Source organism: Misgurnus anguillicaudatus, chromosome 15 (assembly GCF_027580225.2).
Source record: "Misgurnus anguillicaudatus chromosome 15, ASM2758022v2, whole genome shotgun sequence".
NCBI lineage: Eukaryota > Metazoa > Chordata > Actinopteri > Cypriniformes > Cobitidae > Misgurnus > Misgurnus anguillicaudatus.
The window spans coordinates 22,483,144-22,501,275 of record NC_073351.2 but is presented as its reverse complement, the minus strand read 5'-3'; the positions used below and the strand labels follow the sequence as shown (position 1 = coordinate 22,501,275).

General features: G+C 34.9%; 3 protein-coding genes across 4 annotated transcripts in view; 2 read left to right on the top strand and 1 right to left on the bottom strand.

Moving 5' to 3' along the window:
* The window catches only part of igf1ra (insulin-like growth factor 1a receptor), a 123,729-nt gene extending 121,003 nt beyond the window's left edge, over window positions 1–2,726 (bottom strand). The window contains exon 1 of the mRNA XM_055173323.2: window positions 2,710–2,726. The gene's annotated coding sequence lies outside the window, so the exon portion shown is untranslated. The remainder of the gene's footprint in view (window positions 1–2,709) is intronic.
* Window positions 46–15,541, top strand: fam169b (family with sequence similarity 169 member B). 2 transcript variants are annotated; one of them, XM_073853598.1, is made up of 11 exons: window positions 46–181; window positions 298–526; window positions 6,149–6,230; window positions 6,536–6,660; window positions 6,961–7,063; window positions 7,143–7,228; window positions 8,014–8,188; window positions 8,326–8,508; window positions 9,289–9,423; window positions 9,571–9,632; window positions 10,302–11,159. In XM_073853598.1, exons 2-11 carry the CDS (start codon window positions 446–448, stop codon window positions 10,416–10,418), a joined length of 1,149 nt encoding a protein of 382 aa, XP_073709699.1. In that variant the 5' UTR covers window positions 46–181; window positions 298–445; the 3' UTR covers window positions 10,419–11,159. The 2 variants fall into 2 exon arrangements, with proteins under 2 accessions (XP_073709699.1, XP_073709700.1); XM_073853599.1 differs by lacking the exon at window positions 46–181 and adding an exon at window positions 15,484–15,541 and having other exon boundaries at window positions 393–526; window positions 10,302–10,374.
* Window positions 14,943–18,128, top strand: arpin (actin related protein 2/3 complex inhibitor). Its single transcript, XM_055173339.2, has 6 exons — window positions 14,943–15,194; window positions 15,484–15,559; window positions 15,860–15,992; window positions 17,331–17,537; window positions 17,631–17,794; window positions 18,012–18,128. The coding sequence occupies exons 1-6, from the start codon at window positions 15,103–15,105 to the stop codon at window positions 18,018–18,020; spliced, it is 681 nt and encodes a 226-aa protein (XP_055029314.1). The 5' UTR covers window positions 14,943–15,102; the 3' UTR covers window positions 18,021–18,128.
* The last annotated feature ends 4 nt before the right edge of the window (window positions 18,129–18,132 follow it).

The following is an 18,132-nucleotide window of genomic DNA, read 5'->3' as shown; positions in this document are numbered from 1 at the left end:
TTTAAAGCCCGCGACGACTCGGACAGCGCATATATGTATGAATGAAACACGCAATAAAGCCTCACGACGGGGCTCGATCCAAAATATCCGCCAGGACAAAAATGGTCTCACCAACTGCAACTACCCCCGGCTCACCCTCCCCTACCGCCTTCACGCGCTCTCACTGTCGCTCTGTTTTGCGGTAAGGGAAAAAAATCCGTTTTCGAGGTGCAGGAGTGAGCAGCTCCCAAGCGTGAATTTGTTTTTTTCGCACTATAAAATGATGATCTTTGAGTTAATAGCGTGTTTGATTCGTAGGTTTCCACGACGTCGTTTGGATTCCTTCGCGACGACCAGACTCTCCTGATGGTCCGCGCTCCGTAAAATCACCGCTGTAAACAAGACTCGGCTTCTCTCACACAAATATACACAGAACACGAAGCATTAGAACATCCGAAAACATGGAATGGATCGGTGGACCAATGGAACCGACCCGCTCCACAGAAGAAAGATGCCTTTCCTTACCATGTTTGCGCTATACTTTCTCGTAAGTAAACTTGTTTGCGCCAGTTTCTCGCAAGTATGATTGCCAACACGCTATTTTCTCGTAAATAGCCTATCAAGGTGAGGAAAAAAATTATAAACAAAATATGCCATATAATATCTGCAACAATAATATTTACTTGGAAATGTTATATTCACTCCATGTAAATGTACATTTATTTCATATAAACTTATTCTTAACAATAATTATAATAATTGAAATAGCCTAGACCAGTGGTTCTCAAACTGGACCCCAGTTTTATGACATTTTATAAAATACTTCAATTTATCATAAATTCTGTAATTAAACCTAAGAAAAATAAGGCTTCTTACCAACAGCACTTTGGTGTAATTAAATGTTTTGTTTAATTTAAAATTTAAGTTTTATGTCATAATTTTTATTTGGGGTAGCCATGAAGGATGCACCCCACACAAGGGGGGTTGCATGGCAAAAAAGTTTGAGAACCACTGGCCTAAAGTTTGACATTTTTTTTCACAATCAATCTCTTGTGAGTCTGAAGGGATTTTGATCAGTACAACTGGAAGTTTTCTGTGTCCTTTAGCTTTTTTTGTTTTAACTCATGACATTTAATACTGCTATAAAATCAATTTTACTTGTTTTGAGCCTTTGTTGTGGCCTTTAACAAACTTCATATTGAAAAGTTTACCCCTAATTTCAAAAGGTTTACTGTGAAAAATGCTACATATATAAGCATTTTTCATTTAGGCATTGAAACCAACTGGATATCCAAAAGCAGACTTATTTTACCTTCCCAAATGAATAATATTCATGCAGACATTCACAATTAAGAATCTTATATCTAGAATTAAATGTAATACAATTTAATTTTCTAAGTAATCATAATACTTACTTAATAATAAACTGTTTGGAAACCATAACAGAGTACATGTTGTTGACGTAAATAAAAAACGATTTTAGTCAGCTAAATAATCAATCACAAACCAGACCATTAACTTTTAAAGAAATGTTAAAGGAACAATATTTTATTTTTTAAACAGGACATGTTAAGTATTTTTAAATGCACAGCTGTTGTTTTAATTTTAAAAGAGTTTTGTTAATTTTGAATGTTAAAAGATAAAGAATTTAAAAAATGACTGACATTAGTGATGATAATATAGTTAATATGAGTGCAGACTTGTAGTTAAGAATAGCCTGTAGTGAATGTACAGTTAATTGCCTGCTCCTATTTCAATCAATAAATACTGGAAGGATAAATTGAATAGCCTCCTGTGGTTTACGTCCATTGAGATGTTGATACAATTTGGGATTAATAATCCTAATGTTTACCTGATCCGGATGTTCAGCTGCAACTATAACAAAATGCGCAACATTCAATTTCTTACCCAGTACCACATTTTCAATGTGCACATATTTTACCAATGACATAGAGCCTATATGAGCTAAAAGGAAATCCCGTAATAGAATTTCATTCATAGAGAAGGAACGGATTTACAATTACGATCATCAATTCAACATGATGCACTGGAGGCATCTCCGTTGAACCTACTTTAACTTTTGCTAAAAAATAAACCTTTGTGTAAAATTACTAATTTAAAATGGACAAACAACTTAAATACCGATGTTTAAGTCTCTAAAAACAATTTAAACATTAACATTAATGTAAAGACCAAAGACTAAGTTCAGCAATTTTAAAATAAAATAAAATAAAATATTTTTTATTTAGGCTATTATTATTGATAGGCCATTAAATATTTATTTTAAGATTTACTCCGGTACTTACTCAATTTTCTATAGGAATAAAAACTTTTTTATAAAATAAAAAACATGATTCCTAACATAATAAATACTATTAAAAACAATTGTTTCTTTTATTGAACTTCTTGTATCTTCCGATATGCAACTTTGCGTTTGGCGCCTCCATATGTCAAAAAGCGGCATTTCTCATTCATCACAGGACAATAAACAAATCCTTTGCATGCTTTTTATTCCAGATTATTTGTACCAAAAATTTTAAGCACTATGCATAAAAATCCTTAATTCTCTCTTTCTAAATTTGTCGTTGTGAATTGTCAATTCCTGAGAGATTACATAAGTATGTATTGTATTAACCTATGTAAAGACCATTGTACATACATACCGACTTTGTTATTGTCTTAAATGATAGTTAAAGAATAGGCACTTCTACTTATCTACATTCCTGTCACCTAGGTTAAAGATGCTCCATCAAAAGCTGAGACACAAGAATGTTGCTGCTCCGATTACCTCCGGCCAAACAAACTTCTTCTTTTGTAAGCTAGATAAAGATAAAACGGATATGGTCACCAATAGCTAATGTAAATGGCAGGTCTGTCTGTAAATATGAATTCTGTCCTAATTTTGGTTTCACATCAAGAGTTCTGGTTTCATTTTAGACCGGGACTTGTACACTGTAAAACCTAACAGTTAACCTAACTCAAACCATTTAAGGAAACCGGTTGCCTTAAACCATTTCAATTTTAAAACACATACATTTGAGTACTGTGAACTTGAGTCATGTGCAGTTATGCACTTATTTTAAGTAGTGTGAACTTGAGTGTGGGTGCATAACTGCATATGACTCAATTTGTTTAAATTCACGGTGCTCAAATCTATGTGTTTGGAAACTTAGGTGGTTTGGGGCAACCGGTTTCCTTAGGTGGTTTGAGTTGAGTTAACTTTAAGGTTTTACAGTGTATGCAAGCAAAAGTGTTTACCACCCACAATAACAACTGACATGCTGTTTGTTTCTCATTTTGCTCAAGCTCTGGCAGGAAAGAAATTTGGGTGAGAGTGCGACAATTATGTTTAGGTGAATAGAGAAACATTCCTGAAAATCATTAAACTGAAAGTAAAGGGAGCTATGAGGCAAGGGACATGTAATAGAAAGCAGAATTGGAAAGGGGGGATGCAATATGTTGTTGCCTTGCAGCATAGCCTTGTTTGATAACATGTATTGTTGTTCCAGATGTCCTTAAAAAACATGAGCCCAGACATTTCTATTGTGCATGATCACTGACTATCAAGTATTTGTTTTCTCTCTTTGTAAAGTTGAGACATTCCTCGTGTCTGGACTGTTTGGGTAAACATTTTTAGATGTGCTTGCTGCAATGCACCCAGCAAAAAAAAAAAAAAAGTTTTGTTTGCACATAGTTTCGAAATTGCTAAAAAGTATCTCTAAGAAAATACTAATTTGAGACTTTTTTGGTAAAAGAAAAGGGGGTTAGTGTGGTAGCTTAACCTTGATTTGTTGATTGCATTGTTGTGTTGTCACATAAACAGTAACCAGGATTTATCTATTAGCAGTTATTTTCTGAGTTTAAGATTATCATTAGTATCCAGCACTGATGATTTAAAGTGATAATATTTTCTTTCAGAATTATTTTGTATAGCATACAATATTTATTTTTTCTCATATTTATAACAAATACTACCTTTCTCGATTGCTTTACAAATGCAAAGCTTTTAAAAAGGTCAAGCTAAGGCTAACATTTGTTTACCAAAATATTTGTAGCCCTCGGAGTCAACAGGAGTGTGAATAACAGTATTTTTGTCAGTGTCATCTTTCATGGGTTACAAAGTAGGCCACGGTTCAGCATAGCCAAGACCAAAGTTATAATCCTCTTGTAAGATCTGAACATGTGACACGGACTGAAGACTGTCTAGGAATCCTGTACCAATTGTCTGATGACAAAAGCAAGAAAAGCAAACATGTGTCAGACTTACTGGTATGCAAAAAAACTATGAGTGCAAAGTAAGGACAGACTTTGTTGAAAGTTCTTATGAAACCACAGAGGTGTTTTGGTTTAAAGGTCTTTTGTCTGATTTGTGTTTGCAATATTTGCTATTATGCCAAATATCTCTGTTAGTTGAACAGCCGAGTGACAGTCAGTCCCTTAAGAGGATAAACTCTCAGCTTTACAAAAACAAATGTAACATTCCCAGTTAGTCTTTACGAGTGAATGGAATTTCAAAAATGTCTGCAATTTTTCAGTGGGAAGTTGGTGGTTTTTGGGTAATGGAGAAGGAAGAAAGAAATAAAACTGACGGGGAATACATTTTTCAATGCAGGGGCGACTGAGAATCTGCATTATGATGACTGCAGTAGTAATACAGACACTGTAAAAAGTGAAAAGTTGGATTAACTGAAAAAAGTACTTCAATTGTAACACCTAAAAAATAAGTTTTTCAACTTATATGTTTAAGGTAAAAATACTTTAAGTGAAAAATTTATGTTGAAAAAATTTTTAATTTTTTAGGTGTTACCAATCATTTATTTAAGTTGATCCAACTTTTCACTTTTTACAGTGAAGTCTCAAAGGAATTTAATGGAAGGAGGAGTGCAGTTTCTATTAAACCTATAAAAAAATTCAATACAAAATGAATACAAATATTTACATTTTGTGTAATTAAAATAACCTTCTTTACTTTAACATCTAGTATTTGTAGAACAACAAAGAATGGTTTGAAAGAATGTAATATAAATGCAAAAAAACATAATTAAGGATGTTTGTGTGTACTGGTTTGATCCACATTATGAGAACTCGTTGTCTTGAAAAATACTCATGTTTCTGGTCTTTATACCTGTATTTTTAAAAATAAACGCAGAATTTTTCTGTGAGGGTTTGGTTTATGAGATAGAAAATATCATTAGGTTATTATAAAAACCATTGCCTAAGGAAAGTACTCAATGACAGCTGCACCAAAATGTGCGTGTGTGGTGTTGTTGCCATCTTGTGGACGGTGTGAATATCACATGCAAAGACTGCTTCAAAATAAAAGAAGTCTTTGGGCATCATAATAACTGAAGATGGTTAGCTTTAGACGCGTCTGCAGCAGGCACTTATTTTGACAAGACAATTTTTGCACATAGGATAATTCAACGCGCAGATCACTTATTTTGAAATTATGAAACACTCACATGACGGGCCACATACATGTTGTGATGAACTTTGCATCGAGCGCCCCTGAAAAAAGACGTCACTGGCTGCCACTGCTGCAGAGGTGCAGAGATCAGCTTATTTGCATTTAAAAGGACACATCCAAAAGCGGAATGTTTTTGCTCACAACTGCAAATTGGCAATTTTAACATGCTAATAAATTATCTATATGGTATTTTGAGCGAGAGTTTCACATATGTACTCTGGGGACACCAAAGATTTATTTTACATCTTAAAAAAGTCCCCTTTAACAGAATTATATACAACAGATACCACTTTATACTGTGTGATAGGCAAGCAGATTTTGAAGGGAACATTAGATGCCTGTGCACGCTCTGGTCCCTGTGCTGCATTTCCAGAGTCAAATTATTGAACAGTGCCTTAAAAGGTAAGCGGTCTGGTTTACCTGGTCAGAGAATTTTGCATAACTAGCCCTGATCAAGTGAATTTCTATGGCATTACTTGAGTGACTCATAATTTTACCATAACTGCACACTGCTATGTATATGTGCATTGCTTGAAGGTGAGTAAAATATGGGCAAATTACCACTTTTGGGTAAATTTTACATGACATTTATTAAAAGAATAATCTCCTTAAAAACCTTTTGTTTATTATACTACATGTTGTATTTTTAATATTGTACTATTATTCCAACAGAAAAACATCAATTTGTCCTTTAATCACCAGATGGCGCTGTTTCTGTTTAGACGCAGTCAAAGTTCAAGTTTCAAAATGGAATCCAGCTCTAATTTCGGGAATAGATTAGAAGGTAAGATTTATAAGAAAATCACAAAAATAATTTTAAATTGAAGTTATAACAATTTTAGAAGGGGTTTGCAACTATTTGGACGTACTGTTTAGTATGTGACCGTCGCACTGACAGACTGTCAAACGCAGTTGTTGTTGTTGTTGTGTCATCTTAAATCATTAACGTTAGTGGAGCGCTTTTTATTCCACATGGCAATCTCGTATTGTTGTTTCTAAATGTAGAAAGTCTAAATTCTGTGATGGAAATGCATGGTCGTGTAGTTAAATGCGTAACGTTAACTACGTAAACAGGTGTTGTCTTTGTAGGTGATCTTTACCCGGTGGATCTACCGGTACGACATTATGGCGAGTTAAATGCAGGATGTGAAGAATACCTGTCGAGTGTTAAATCAGACGGTGCCATGCCGCACATCTTTTCTAATGGAGAGAAAGTATGTAGCCTACTACAAAATCACTTCCAAAACAAGAAAGGATTATTAATAATCTCACGCACTGTGCATACTGTTCGGCGTATGACGTCAAAGTATCGCGAGAGCGAATCGAAAGCTCGGTGATGTCATACGCTGATCCGTCTGCACAGTGCTGCGCAAGTCAAACACTTTAAACTATCTTAAAATTTAAGCTGTCTATGTAGTCAGTGCCTGTAACGTAAATATATATTGGATACGTTTGAGATCCATTATTTGAGTTTCTTATTTAAAATTGATAATTGTTTTATTGCCCATTTTTAGGTGCAAGTAACTTGTAAAAACATTGGTCGACTTGCTTTTCTGAGTGATGGTGACATGCCATATTTCATTCTTGCTCTACACATGCCTGAGGATGAAACCAAAGGTTTGTAGCCTTCTGCAGTATTCTTCTCATTTACACTATTTCCTGTAATTCTGGTATTTTGGATAACCTACATTTTTAGTGGTTGCTGTGTACTTGCACGGCAAATGGTGGGCCATTGGTGATGTTTTGAAGACGTCAGACAAATCCAGACATGGACTTGTGTTAGTGAGTAATTCTCGGGAATGTGGTCAGTGTGGCAAACCCTTCCGAAATCACCTTTCAGTAAGATTTATGTTTTCTTAGTATGGGCACTCATTGGATGGACACTTTTCTCTTTTGAAATGTAAGTGATATAGGCATAGATATGTATAAAGGCTAGATGTCTCGCCTGCACTGCTGGCCAATTGAGTGGAAGGTCCGCATTTGGCGGCCATCTTGCCACAGGCAGTTCGCTCGCTCGTAGCATTGAGTTTTAATGGTGCAGGTGCTTTTAGGTGGCCATAACTTGCTTAATTTTTTACTGATTTTCAAACGGTCTGGTTTGTTATAAACAGCAAAGATGTACCTATGACAAAAAAATATTTTTTTTCATTCATCCAGAATTATAGCCCTGTTAATAACATTTGTAAGAAACCAGACCGTTTGGGCATTTTTGGAAGGTTGAGCAAGTTGTGGTGGTTTAAAAGTACCTGCACCATTAAACTAAACTAAACTAAACGAGTGGGCGGGCTGCCTGTGGTAAAGTGGCCGCCAGGGGATAACGTTAGAGACTCCGCCGTAACACATCTAGCCTTTATACATATCTATGGATATAGGTACCAAAAAGTGTATTTCTCATGGTTATATATTTTTTTTTCTATACACAAGTAAGTTATTTCTGTGGCCATTGTTAGCATATTTAGATCAACAAACATTTCAGACGCAGGGTATGTTTTTCTATGCGCGTTATGAGTAAAAATACGATCATATGAATATTATTTTGAGAGCTCTGACACTACTTTTCCTCACAGGTGAAGTCTGTCATGGAGAGGGTGGTGCTGTTCCTGCTCAGTCAGGTTATATTTGGAATTATGGAGAAGACTCTTAAAGACGACCTATATTTTTCAGCCTTTTCCCTGTGGGAACATGGCAAAATTCTCTGGCATAACGGAGAAGCGGTTGGGTTTTACACCATCAAAAAAAAGGGTAACTTGCTTTTTGGTCATTTGCTGGTCCTTGCTCAGCCACTTTACGGGAAAGCTATGCTAGCATGCCACTGACCATTTATTTGACAATAAACAGTGATGACTTTAAAGCAAAAGACTTTGTGTTGCTTTTCATAGGCAGCCTTTGTGATGGTTACACTGGCCAGAGCTATCAGCTCCCCATGCTGGACACTGTGTTTGTCCGCTCTCACTGGAGAAGGACTGGTCTTGCTTTACAGATGCTGGAGGATTTCTGCTTATCGCAACCCACGGAGGGGATTCTGGGAATTAGCTTTCCGATGTCTCCTGGCATGTATGGAGGTATGAAGGAGTGTTATAACTACTATTTTATTATGTAATCCGTGAAGATGTAGATTAGATAAAATTAAGTCTGCTTAACAACTAATTTCAACTAATCATTTGCAGAAAAAAGTTTTTGTTTACATCATATATGTTTGTGTACTATGTATAAAAATGATGTGCTTTTTAATTTTTTTTAATTGAGTGCTGCAGAAAAGTGCTATATAAATGTAAATTATTATTATTATATATAAATACATATGTAAGATTTTAAGAAAATAAAAATGTGTTTATATTAAGTATTCATATTTATATATAATATAAGTTATATATACATCTATATACACAAATATATTGAAAAAAAATGTATACATATATACATAATTATTATACACACATATATATGATGTAAACAAAAACGATATTCTTCAAACCATTATTTGTTATGTTGCCCTACATAAAATACTAAATGCCTTGATATTTTTAGTCTCAACAAGGCATGAAAACATTTTTTTGTTGAGATACTAAAATAATAAAGTTCAGTCAAGTTTAAAGAAAACTTTTCCAACATTGGTTGATTTAATCTCAAATAATTCCCTGTATCAGCTTAATGTGTCGTAAGAATTAGCACATCAAAGCTGTAACGTTTAATCAGTGTATATATAAGCTAATCATTAAATCGAGAACCGATAAGTTCCTTAGCTGTTTACAAAACAGTTCGGCTTGTGTGGTTGAAATTGGAAGACGCCTTTACAACTTGGCTTTCAATATTAAACAGCTTGTTTCGATCATTGTTTGCAGTTTGCGAGAAGTATCTTGAGATCCACAAAGAAGAGAGAGATCGTCTGTATGAGGTGGAAGCGCCCGGTGAATGGACTCAAAGACGCAATGTGTGGTTAAACATCCAGCTGCAAAAGCTCCCACAGGACTCAGCATGTGAATCATTGGGTTTTTTTTCTAAATACTATTGGACTATTGTTTTAATGTGTTAGATCGAGACCTCCTGTCTGTTACAGCAGCATCCGGAATAGTTTACCTCTGAGATGGTGCTAAGAGAATGTTTATTGTTTTGTATTTTTCCAGGTGGAGATTTAGAGCAGAGTCCACATACCAGTCATGAAAGAAGGAAACTTGATTTAGACGTGGTGAGATTAAGTGTGTTATCGAAAGCTTATTTAAGCTTATCTACAGTGACTAGATTACTGCCAGTTACTGTGATTTGATTCAGAGAGTGTAGTGGGGCACAACCTAACACATTGAATCATCTGGTTACCTAAGCAACATGCTACAAATGAACTCTTAAAGTTTGTTTCTAGAACCTACCGTTCCCTTCCGGTTACACTGAGAATGACTGAAGTGCTAATGTTAATTTATCCCATGGGTGGGATTAATTGTAACATAGGGTTGTAACAAATGCTAAAAAATTTAAATACAAATAATTCAATACTATTCTGTCTGTAAAATAAAGAGGAATATTGTTTCAGCACATTTATCCACACATTTAACCAACTATCAAATCATCCTTCTATTATAGATCAATACATGTGAATAGATATAAGGGCTACACAACTATGACTATTCATGAATGTTTATAATCGTTATTGTTACATAATTAAAAACAAAATCATAAACCCTGTGTAACTATTTATGTTATATTTAACCTTGTATTAACCCCAACTACTTAAAATACATAAACTTTGTATATCAAATGTATGCAGTCCTCAACCATCAGACTGTTGTAGCACAGAGCATTGGAAATTTATTTTATAGCATTTAGTAAAATAAGCTTTGTGTATTCTTGTACATTTCCACAGGGGACACTGCAACAATGTGGATCATCAGTCCGCCCTAAAGACCCATCAGGCAGTGCAAAGAAGCGACCAGCTGGTCAGTCCAAGACCAAAACCAACTACAAAAAAGCCAGGACTTAATATTTAATTACAGTGTATTTAATTCATTAATTTAAGAAAGTATGTTTCTTTATGAACGGTATTTGCGAGTGTCTGACTGAAAAATACACATGGGCTGCCCTGAGAGTATAAGTTATATTTTAGGGTTTCTTTATGAGAAGAAAAAGAGGAATTACTGTACAGGTGTCTTTATGTTTAGTCTACAATAAGGTACATTTGTTAATTGTACATTTAATTGTGAAAGAACAATTTTTCTCATATGTGGCTATTCTTATGTTTATAATTATAAATATAAGATATTTTCAAAGTTTATATTTGGTAAAAAAAAAATTATATATATTGATAAACAGTATAAATACTAAAAGGAATTAAGGGGAGAGTATGTATGTATGTATGATGATAGGAAACATATAAACATACAGCCTTGTTCTTTTATATACCTCAGATCGGGGGGTTTCAAAACTGGAATCCCCTAAAGAATCCAGAGAAAAAAAGAATAATTTTTATTGTGTTTATTTCCTGCTACATACATCCCAGAATTGTTTATATTTTCTTTTAATCTTTCAAATTCGTTTTCTGTGTTTTTAGTCCCTTTTATCTCACTTACTGAGGCAGTATTAATTGTAAAGCTGTCCAAGTTTATTTATTTATTGTCCAAGTTGCTGCAGTACAACTAAAATATAAAATTTGAATAGCCAAATGTATATTTATTATACATGTAAAAGTATATAGATATATAAAATTATAAAAGGTTGATCATAATTGGGTGTCCTTGGCATTATAAAGTTTAAAAACCTCTGCCTTAGATAGGCTAATGATACAATGTGCAATATTTTCTATGGGATAAATCCACTGATCTATATAAATGACTGGATTGCGCATAGAACGCTTGACGTAACTGCGTGAGGTGAAGCCAGCGCAGAGTTCGAGCCGCCATCTTAGTATACCCAACCGGCAGAGAGCGTCATTGACTTCCATTCAAAATCATGATCAAAATTTACCCCCTTTACAGCGTATCAGTTACACAAGGTTAATTTTTAGGATATGTGTACATAAATTAATTGTTAATTCTGGTGTTATTTGCAATGTTTATGTTTTAATGGGCCAGGATAATGGATTGACAAAAAACCGTTAAGGTGAGTGTGTCTGTTGCATTTGTTAATGACACGGGTATATATAAAGTTTTTTTTGACATTCAGCTACACGGTGACGGTCAGCGTTATTTCTCTAAATAAGTTTAGGTAACTTGTAAGTTTAGATAACATAATTACAAAACTAGCAAATTATTGCATGCACATACGGTACAAAGCATGATTATTTATTTAGATTTCAGAATGAGCACGTTTATTGTCATTTATACTAAATATGCTGCGGTCTGTCTGCTGATCTGATACTGTAATGAAGATGAATGTATAATAACTGTTTAAAACACAAAATGTACAACTTTCAGTAAATAACTATTTACATGCTTTGGACGTTTGTGTTGTAATAATGTACAGGGTAACTTCACATATAAAAACGAAGACGAGTAAAGTGATTATCATTAAAATCTGACAACGTCCATTGATTTAATAGAACATCTGGGTATACCAACATGGCGGCGCGGGGGCTTCACAAGTGTGACGTCATGCGCAATCCAGTCATTTATATTCACCTTATTTTTCACGACAACAAGGGCGGCGCCATTTCGCTCATTTTGTCAACGTTTTTCCGGCCGCATAGACGATGAGCAGCTGAGGCAGTGACTGAAGGCGACGCGTTAAAGCTTAAAAAGCTCACCCGAGCGCCTTTATGTTTCTTTCTTACCAATTTTAAGCCAACTGAGAAATACCCTTATCCCAAGGTTCGACTACGATGTTCCGGTAACTTTAAACCACGCCGGGTGTTGAAAAGGTGGCCAGTTTCAGGTAAGCTATCTTAGCTAACTTTGTGCTCGTTCGCCTAAAGTTAGATTTGTGAAGTCCGTTCTACAAATACACTTAAGATCAGTAACGTTAGTTTATAAAATGAAACTATTTGAATGGTTTTAATTGTCCACCTATATTTTTATATTTACGATAGTACAACGAGATATTATAGTACATTGCATTCTTACAGTAGCCCACGTGATTCCTACAAGTTACTGAGATTTCAGATGCTAGAATGTCAGTTCATTTCTCATTCAAATATTGATAATGACCTATTAAACAACATATTATTTAACACTGAAGTTAAAGGTTGTGTGTATAATGTTACTGTCTCTTTTTAATGCATCTCTCTCTTACACACTGTTCTGTTTAAGTATGGGTGCCATTTATATATTAATTCTCCTGATGCAAGTTTATTTTAAATACTAACATAAAAATGTTTTTGGTTATATTGTTTTCACAGATGCATTGATGTGTAGTGATGCAGTGGACAACTGTGAGGATGATACAATCAACATGTTCCTAAACTGTGATGCAGAAACACAATGGGAGGATCCATTTGTCTCTGACCACAACTACACTTTAACATCACAACTCAACCTGAAGCAACCTACATCTGATATGGGAAAACAATGGTGCGGTTTCCCTGACAGGGCTTATCCTGGTCCCAGGCTAAAATGAATATTTGAGCTACAATAATTTAAAAACACCTTTCACTGACATACCTCAACATATATGAGTGCCATTGTTTTGTCACAAGATGCGCACCAGTCTTGTTTTTTTGTAGGGTTTGTTTGTAAAAACTAAAATGTCCTAATATAATTAAATCCTAGTCCTGTAAACCCTGTCCGAGAAACTGCTTCAATGTGTTGAGCTGGCACAAATGTACATATCCCTGCTGAGAAACAACCATCTTTGGTTCAGCTTTACACAGAGTTGATATTGCATCCATTACACAGTCGCCAAGCACTTTAACAGTACATACACCAACAGCTTCCAGATAAACACTTGGGATCAGCTCCTGATGACTCAGATAAAGCTGTGTCTTAATTAATTGCAGGGTGGTCTTGCTTTACCTGTTGTAAAGCTACATTAAACCTTCATATGTGATCAGATGTCATGCAGTAATATTAAACATTTACAGTGTGATCAGATGTTGTGCGTTTATATTAAACCTTTACAATGTGATCAGATGTCATGCAGTGATGTTAAACATTTACAGTGTGATCAGATGTTGTGCAATTATATTAAACCTTTACAATGTGATCAGATGTTGTGCATTTATATTAAACCTTTACAATGTGATCAGATGTTGTGCAATTATATTAAACCTTTACAATGTGATCAGATGTTGTGCAATTATATTAAACCTTTACAATGTGATCAGATGTTGTGCAATTATATTAAACCTTTACAATGTGATCAGATGTTGTGCAATTATATTAAACCTTTACAATGTGATCAGATGTTGTGCAATTATATTAAACCTTTACAATGTGATCAGATGTTGTGCATTTATATTAAACCTTTACAATGTGATCAGCTGTTACATGTCAAGCAGTTATATTAAACATTTACTATGTGATCAGATGTAACCTGCCATGCAGTTATATAAACCTTTACAGTGTGATCAGATATTATCTGTAAGGAATTTCTTAAATCATATGTGAGCTTTGTAGATTCCACTTAAAAGGATTTAAGTCTCCTGATTTGAAGGAATAAGTGTTGGCAAGTTTGCAAATGAATTCTATCATGGTACCACATAAAAACGAAATAGTTATTGGACTGGCTTTAAGGTGCACATTTGCTTTAAAAAAGACGAAATCACTGTGTAAATATTGGTAGACATACTTTTAATAATTTTTAATGTTGCTCCATCAACTCCTGACAGGACGAGGTAATTAAATATGCCAGGTTACTTGCCGCGGCCGCTTCATATCGTCTAACCACGAGACGATTGATGGGACAATATAACACTATCCGAGCGTCGTATAAAGTTTTAACCGTGCTCCTAATTTAAAACATTTACAGCAGTAGCGATATTTGTAATTTCGCTAAAGTTATAGTGAACTACAAACAATCTTCTAACCACCAAACTAACTACCGAATGCACTGTGCCATATTAGCAGCGGAAGTCTGTTGACAAAATGCGGAAGAGCGAAGAATTAAAAAGGGGCGTGGCGGAATAAGGTGAATAGATCAGTGGATAAATCACGGTTATGTTATTTTCAGTTCCTAACGACTAATTCATATTACAAATCCCATTTTATTCAACAAATAAAATAGTTAAATAATTTGATTTGTGAAAAATTGTAATGTAATAACTCTTGAACAAAAAGGGCGTATATTTCTGTTTTATGTTTGTTTATTTATTTTTTAGAAATAATAAGATGTTGTAAATGTGGTATTTTTGCGGAAATTATAATTATGATTTTTACGGTCTACTTTGGTTGTATTTATATTTTCACTTTTACAGAAATTGTGTAAAACTATCTTGGGTTTGGATTGGAGATGCGAAACGAGTATTTGCGCAAATAATGAGCATGGTCGATGTTCTTGAAACATAATGGAAACCCATGTCCCCGCATAAAAAAAGACAACAAAAAATTAACAGTTACTTTTTAGATTTCTTTTTTTTTTTTGCTATGTGTATACATATTGCTTTCTTTAAATTCAAAGTCCACTCACGATTATTACCGTACTTAAGATAGTATTACGGGAACGAGAGCATTTTATGGTGACGTATTATCAGGAAGTAGCAGGAAGATTTCGACGGAACTCGTATCAGGGAGAAGAAGATGAGTCGCATTTATCATAACACTGCGTTACAAAATAAACCCGTGCATAATGAGAAACTGTCCTCCACCTGGGATCCATTAGTTTACCAGAGGTAATTTTTAACAATTTCCCTGCTTTCTGCACAACGGCATATCAAGTCATAGCGATATCAAAACAAAGAACTAGCCCATACGATCCCTTACAAATCAATAATTTCCAAATTTCAAAATACCACAGTTACTGTAAAGTTATATTTTTATATGAGATATTTCAAAGACTAAGATAATCGTTCTGTCACATGTTTTTGTTAACTGTACTACAAAAGTTACTATAACTGTCACTTTGGCAGAAAGTAGCATTACCTCTTACATTATGTTTTCCTTACCATTTTCACTTTGCAGTGGTCGTGGTGTGATTTTAGAGGGGACTGTCGTGGATATGTCACGCCATGTCTTAACAGATAAAAACAACAGAAAGGTAAACAGTATGTGAATTCAGTGGGAAGGGAAAAGTTTTGCTCATTAAAGCAACGCCAGTTTTTTATGTTATTGTGGTCTATAATATTTAATTTGTCAAAAATGACAAATATTTTCCTCAATAATTAATCCCATGTACTTTACACACTCCAATACCTAAAAAAGTAAAACTGTATGGGCTGTGTTTTAAAATCTATGCTTTGTAATTAGACAGCTAGACATGTTTATATAATTACTAATGGTTTGTAAGTGCAAGGTGATGTTTTTTTATTCTCATATTTTGTATTTGTGTTTATTGCAGGAGCGCTATAATGTTTTATACATCAAACCCAGACAAATCCATTACAGAAAATATGATGCTAAAGGAAATGAGATTGAACCTAACTTTAGTGAAACCAGGAAGGTCAACACAGGTTATCTCATGTCATCCTTCAGTAAGTAGCCATAATGTGTCTTTATTGTATGGCCATTTATTTTTAAATATCTTATGTGACTTTAAGGTGCAGTGTGTACAGAAATGCAAAATAATATACAAAACTATATTATCAGAGGTGTATGAAGACCTCTTTATAAAGAACTTTTATGTTTTTATTACCTTAAAATGAGATGTTTTTATCTACGTACACAGAGGGGTCCCCTTACATGGAAGTCGCCATTTTGTGCTGCCATGTTTCTACAGAAGCCCTTAAATGGACAAACTTTTTTACTAAGTTGTGTCCGACGATGACATGTTTTTCTGGTGGCGGCTCCCGTAGCTTCTCTATGCGTTTCAAAACAAGGGGTGAGCAGTGAACTGAGCCATTGGTTGCAATTCACAACCTCAGCACTAGATGCTGCTAAAATTTACACACTGCACCTTTAAAGGGACACTCCACTTTTTTTGACAATATGCTAATTTTCCAGCTCCCCTAGAGTTAAACATTTGATTCTTACCGTTTTGGAATTCATTCAGCTGATCTCCGGGTCTGGCGCTAGCAGTTTTAGCATAGCTTAGCATAATCCATTGAATCTGATTAGACCATTAGCATCGCGCTTAAAAATAACCAAAGAGTCTCGATATCTTTCCTATTTAAAACTCGACTCTTCCGTAGTCACATCGTGCACCAAGACAGACGGAAAATTAAAAGTTCTAATTTTCTAAGCAGATATGGCTAGGAACTATACTCTCATTCTGGCGTAATAATCAAGGGCTTTGTTGCCGTAACATGGCTGCAGCAGGCGTAGTGATATTATGCATTGACCGAAAATGGTCCCCTTGGTTAATTTCAAAAGCAGGGGACTATTTTCGGGCACTGCGTAATATCACTACGCCTGCTGCAGCCATGTTACAGCAACAAAGTCCTTGATTATTACGCCAGAATGAGAGTATAGTTCCTAGCCATATCTGTGCATAAGTGCTAGTGCCAGACCCGGAGATCGCCTGATTAGATTCCAAAATGGTAAGAATCAAATGTTTAACTCTAGGGGAACTGGAAAATGAGCATATTTTCAAAAAAAGTGGAATGTCCCTTTAATAATTCATATATTTTGTTTATGGTTTCTTTTGTCATCCATAAAGTATTTTTAACAATTTAGTAATAATTTTTTATATCATGATCAAAATGTATCTTTCTGACTAGATGACATTCTCTAATATTTTGTGCTATCTTTGCCACATTCCTGTTTAATTTCTGTCATTATAATAGCATATCTAATCTAGTATATTCATATCATTTGTAAGTCTGTAGCTGATTGGACAAGGCTTGATGTATTTTTTGTGTGCATCTTTACAGAAGTGGAGGCTAAGGGTGAAACAGATTGTCTTGATGAACGCCAACTGAGTGAAATCGTGAATAAGGTTGAACTGGTTAAAGTAACTGCAAGGCATTGCCCAAGTCAGACATTTGCATTCTGGATCTCAGAGGCGGAGATGGACAAAACAGAACTTGAGATGGACCAAGAAATTCGTCTTAAAACTAAAGGAGATGGACCCTTTATTTGTGAGTACTGCATGCACACAGCTGACAATAGCAGGAACTTGCTATTTACGTGTTGGATGGGTCACATATGCTGTTCTGTTTGTTTGTTCCTAGTTTCCTTTGCCAAGCTTGATGGTGGTACAGTGACGAAATGCAACTTTGCAGGAGATGAGAACGCAGGAGCATCGTGGACGGATAAAATAATGGCTAACAAAACAGATGTGCACAATACAGGGAAAAGTGCAGGGCAGGGTGAGGGAGCGGATGAGGAAGAATGGGTATAGAGTCTCTCTCAAATGTTGAAAATGCATGAAGATTTCATTTAGGAACGTGTTTATTATGAACAGATGTGTTATTTGTTTTGTCTTCCAAACAATTCCTGTTATTCAACAATCAGGAGGTTTAATATAAAGTCAAAAAAAATGTAATGATCCAAAAAACATCGGATGTGGTTTTATAGTGTAAAACTCTTAACATCTGTTTTATGTTTGTCAGGATGATTGAAGAACACCCTCGAGGTTATAGGACCGGATAGCAAAACAACACAGTGCCTTGTTCCCCAGATATATATTTACACCATGAAAAAATTTTGTGCAATATAAATGCCATTTTTATA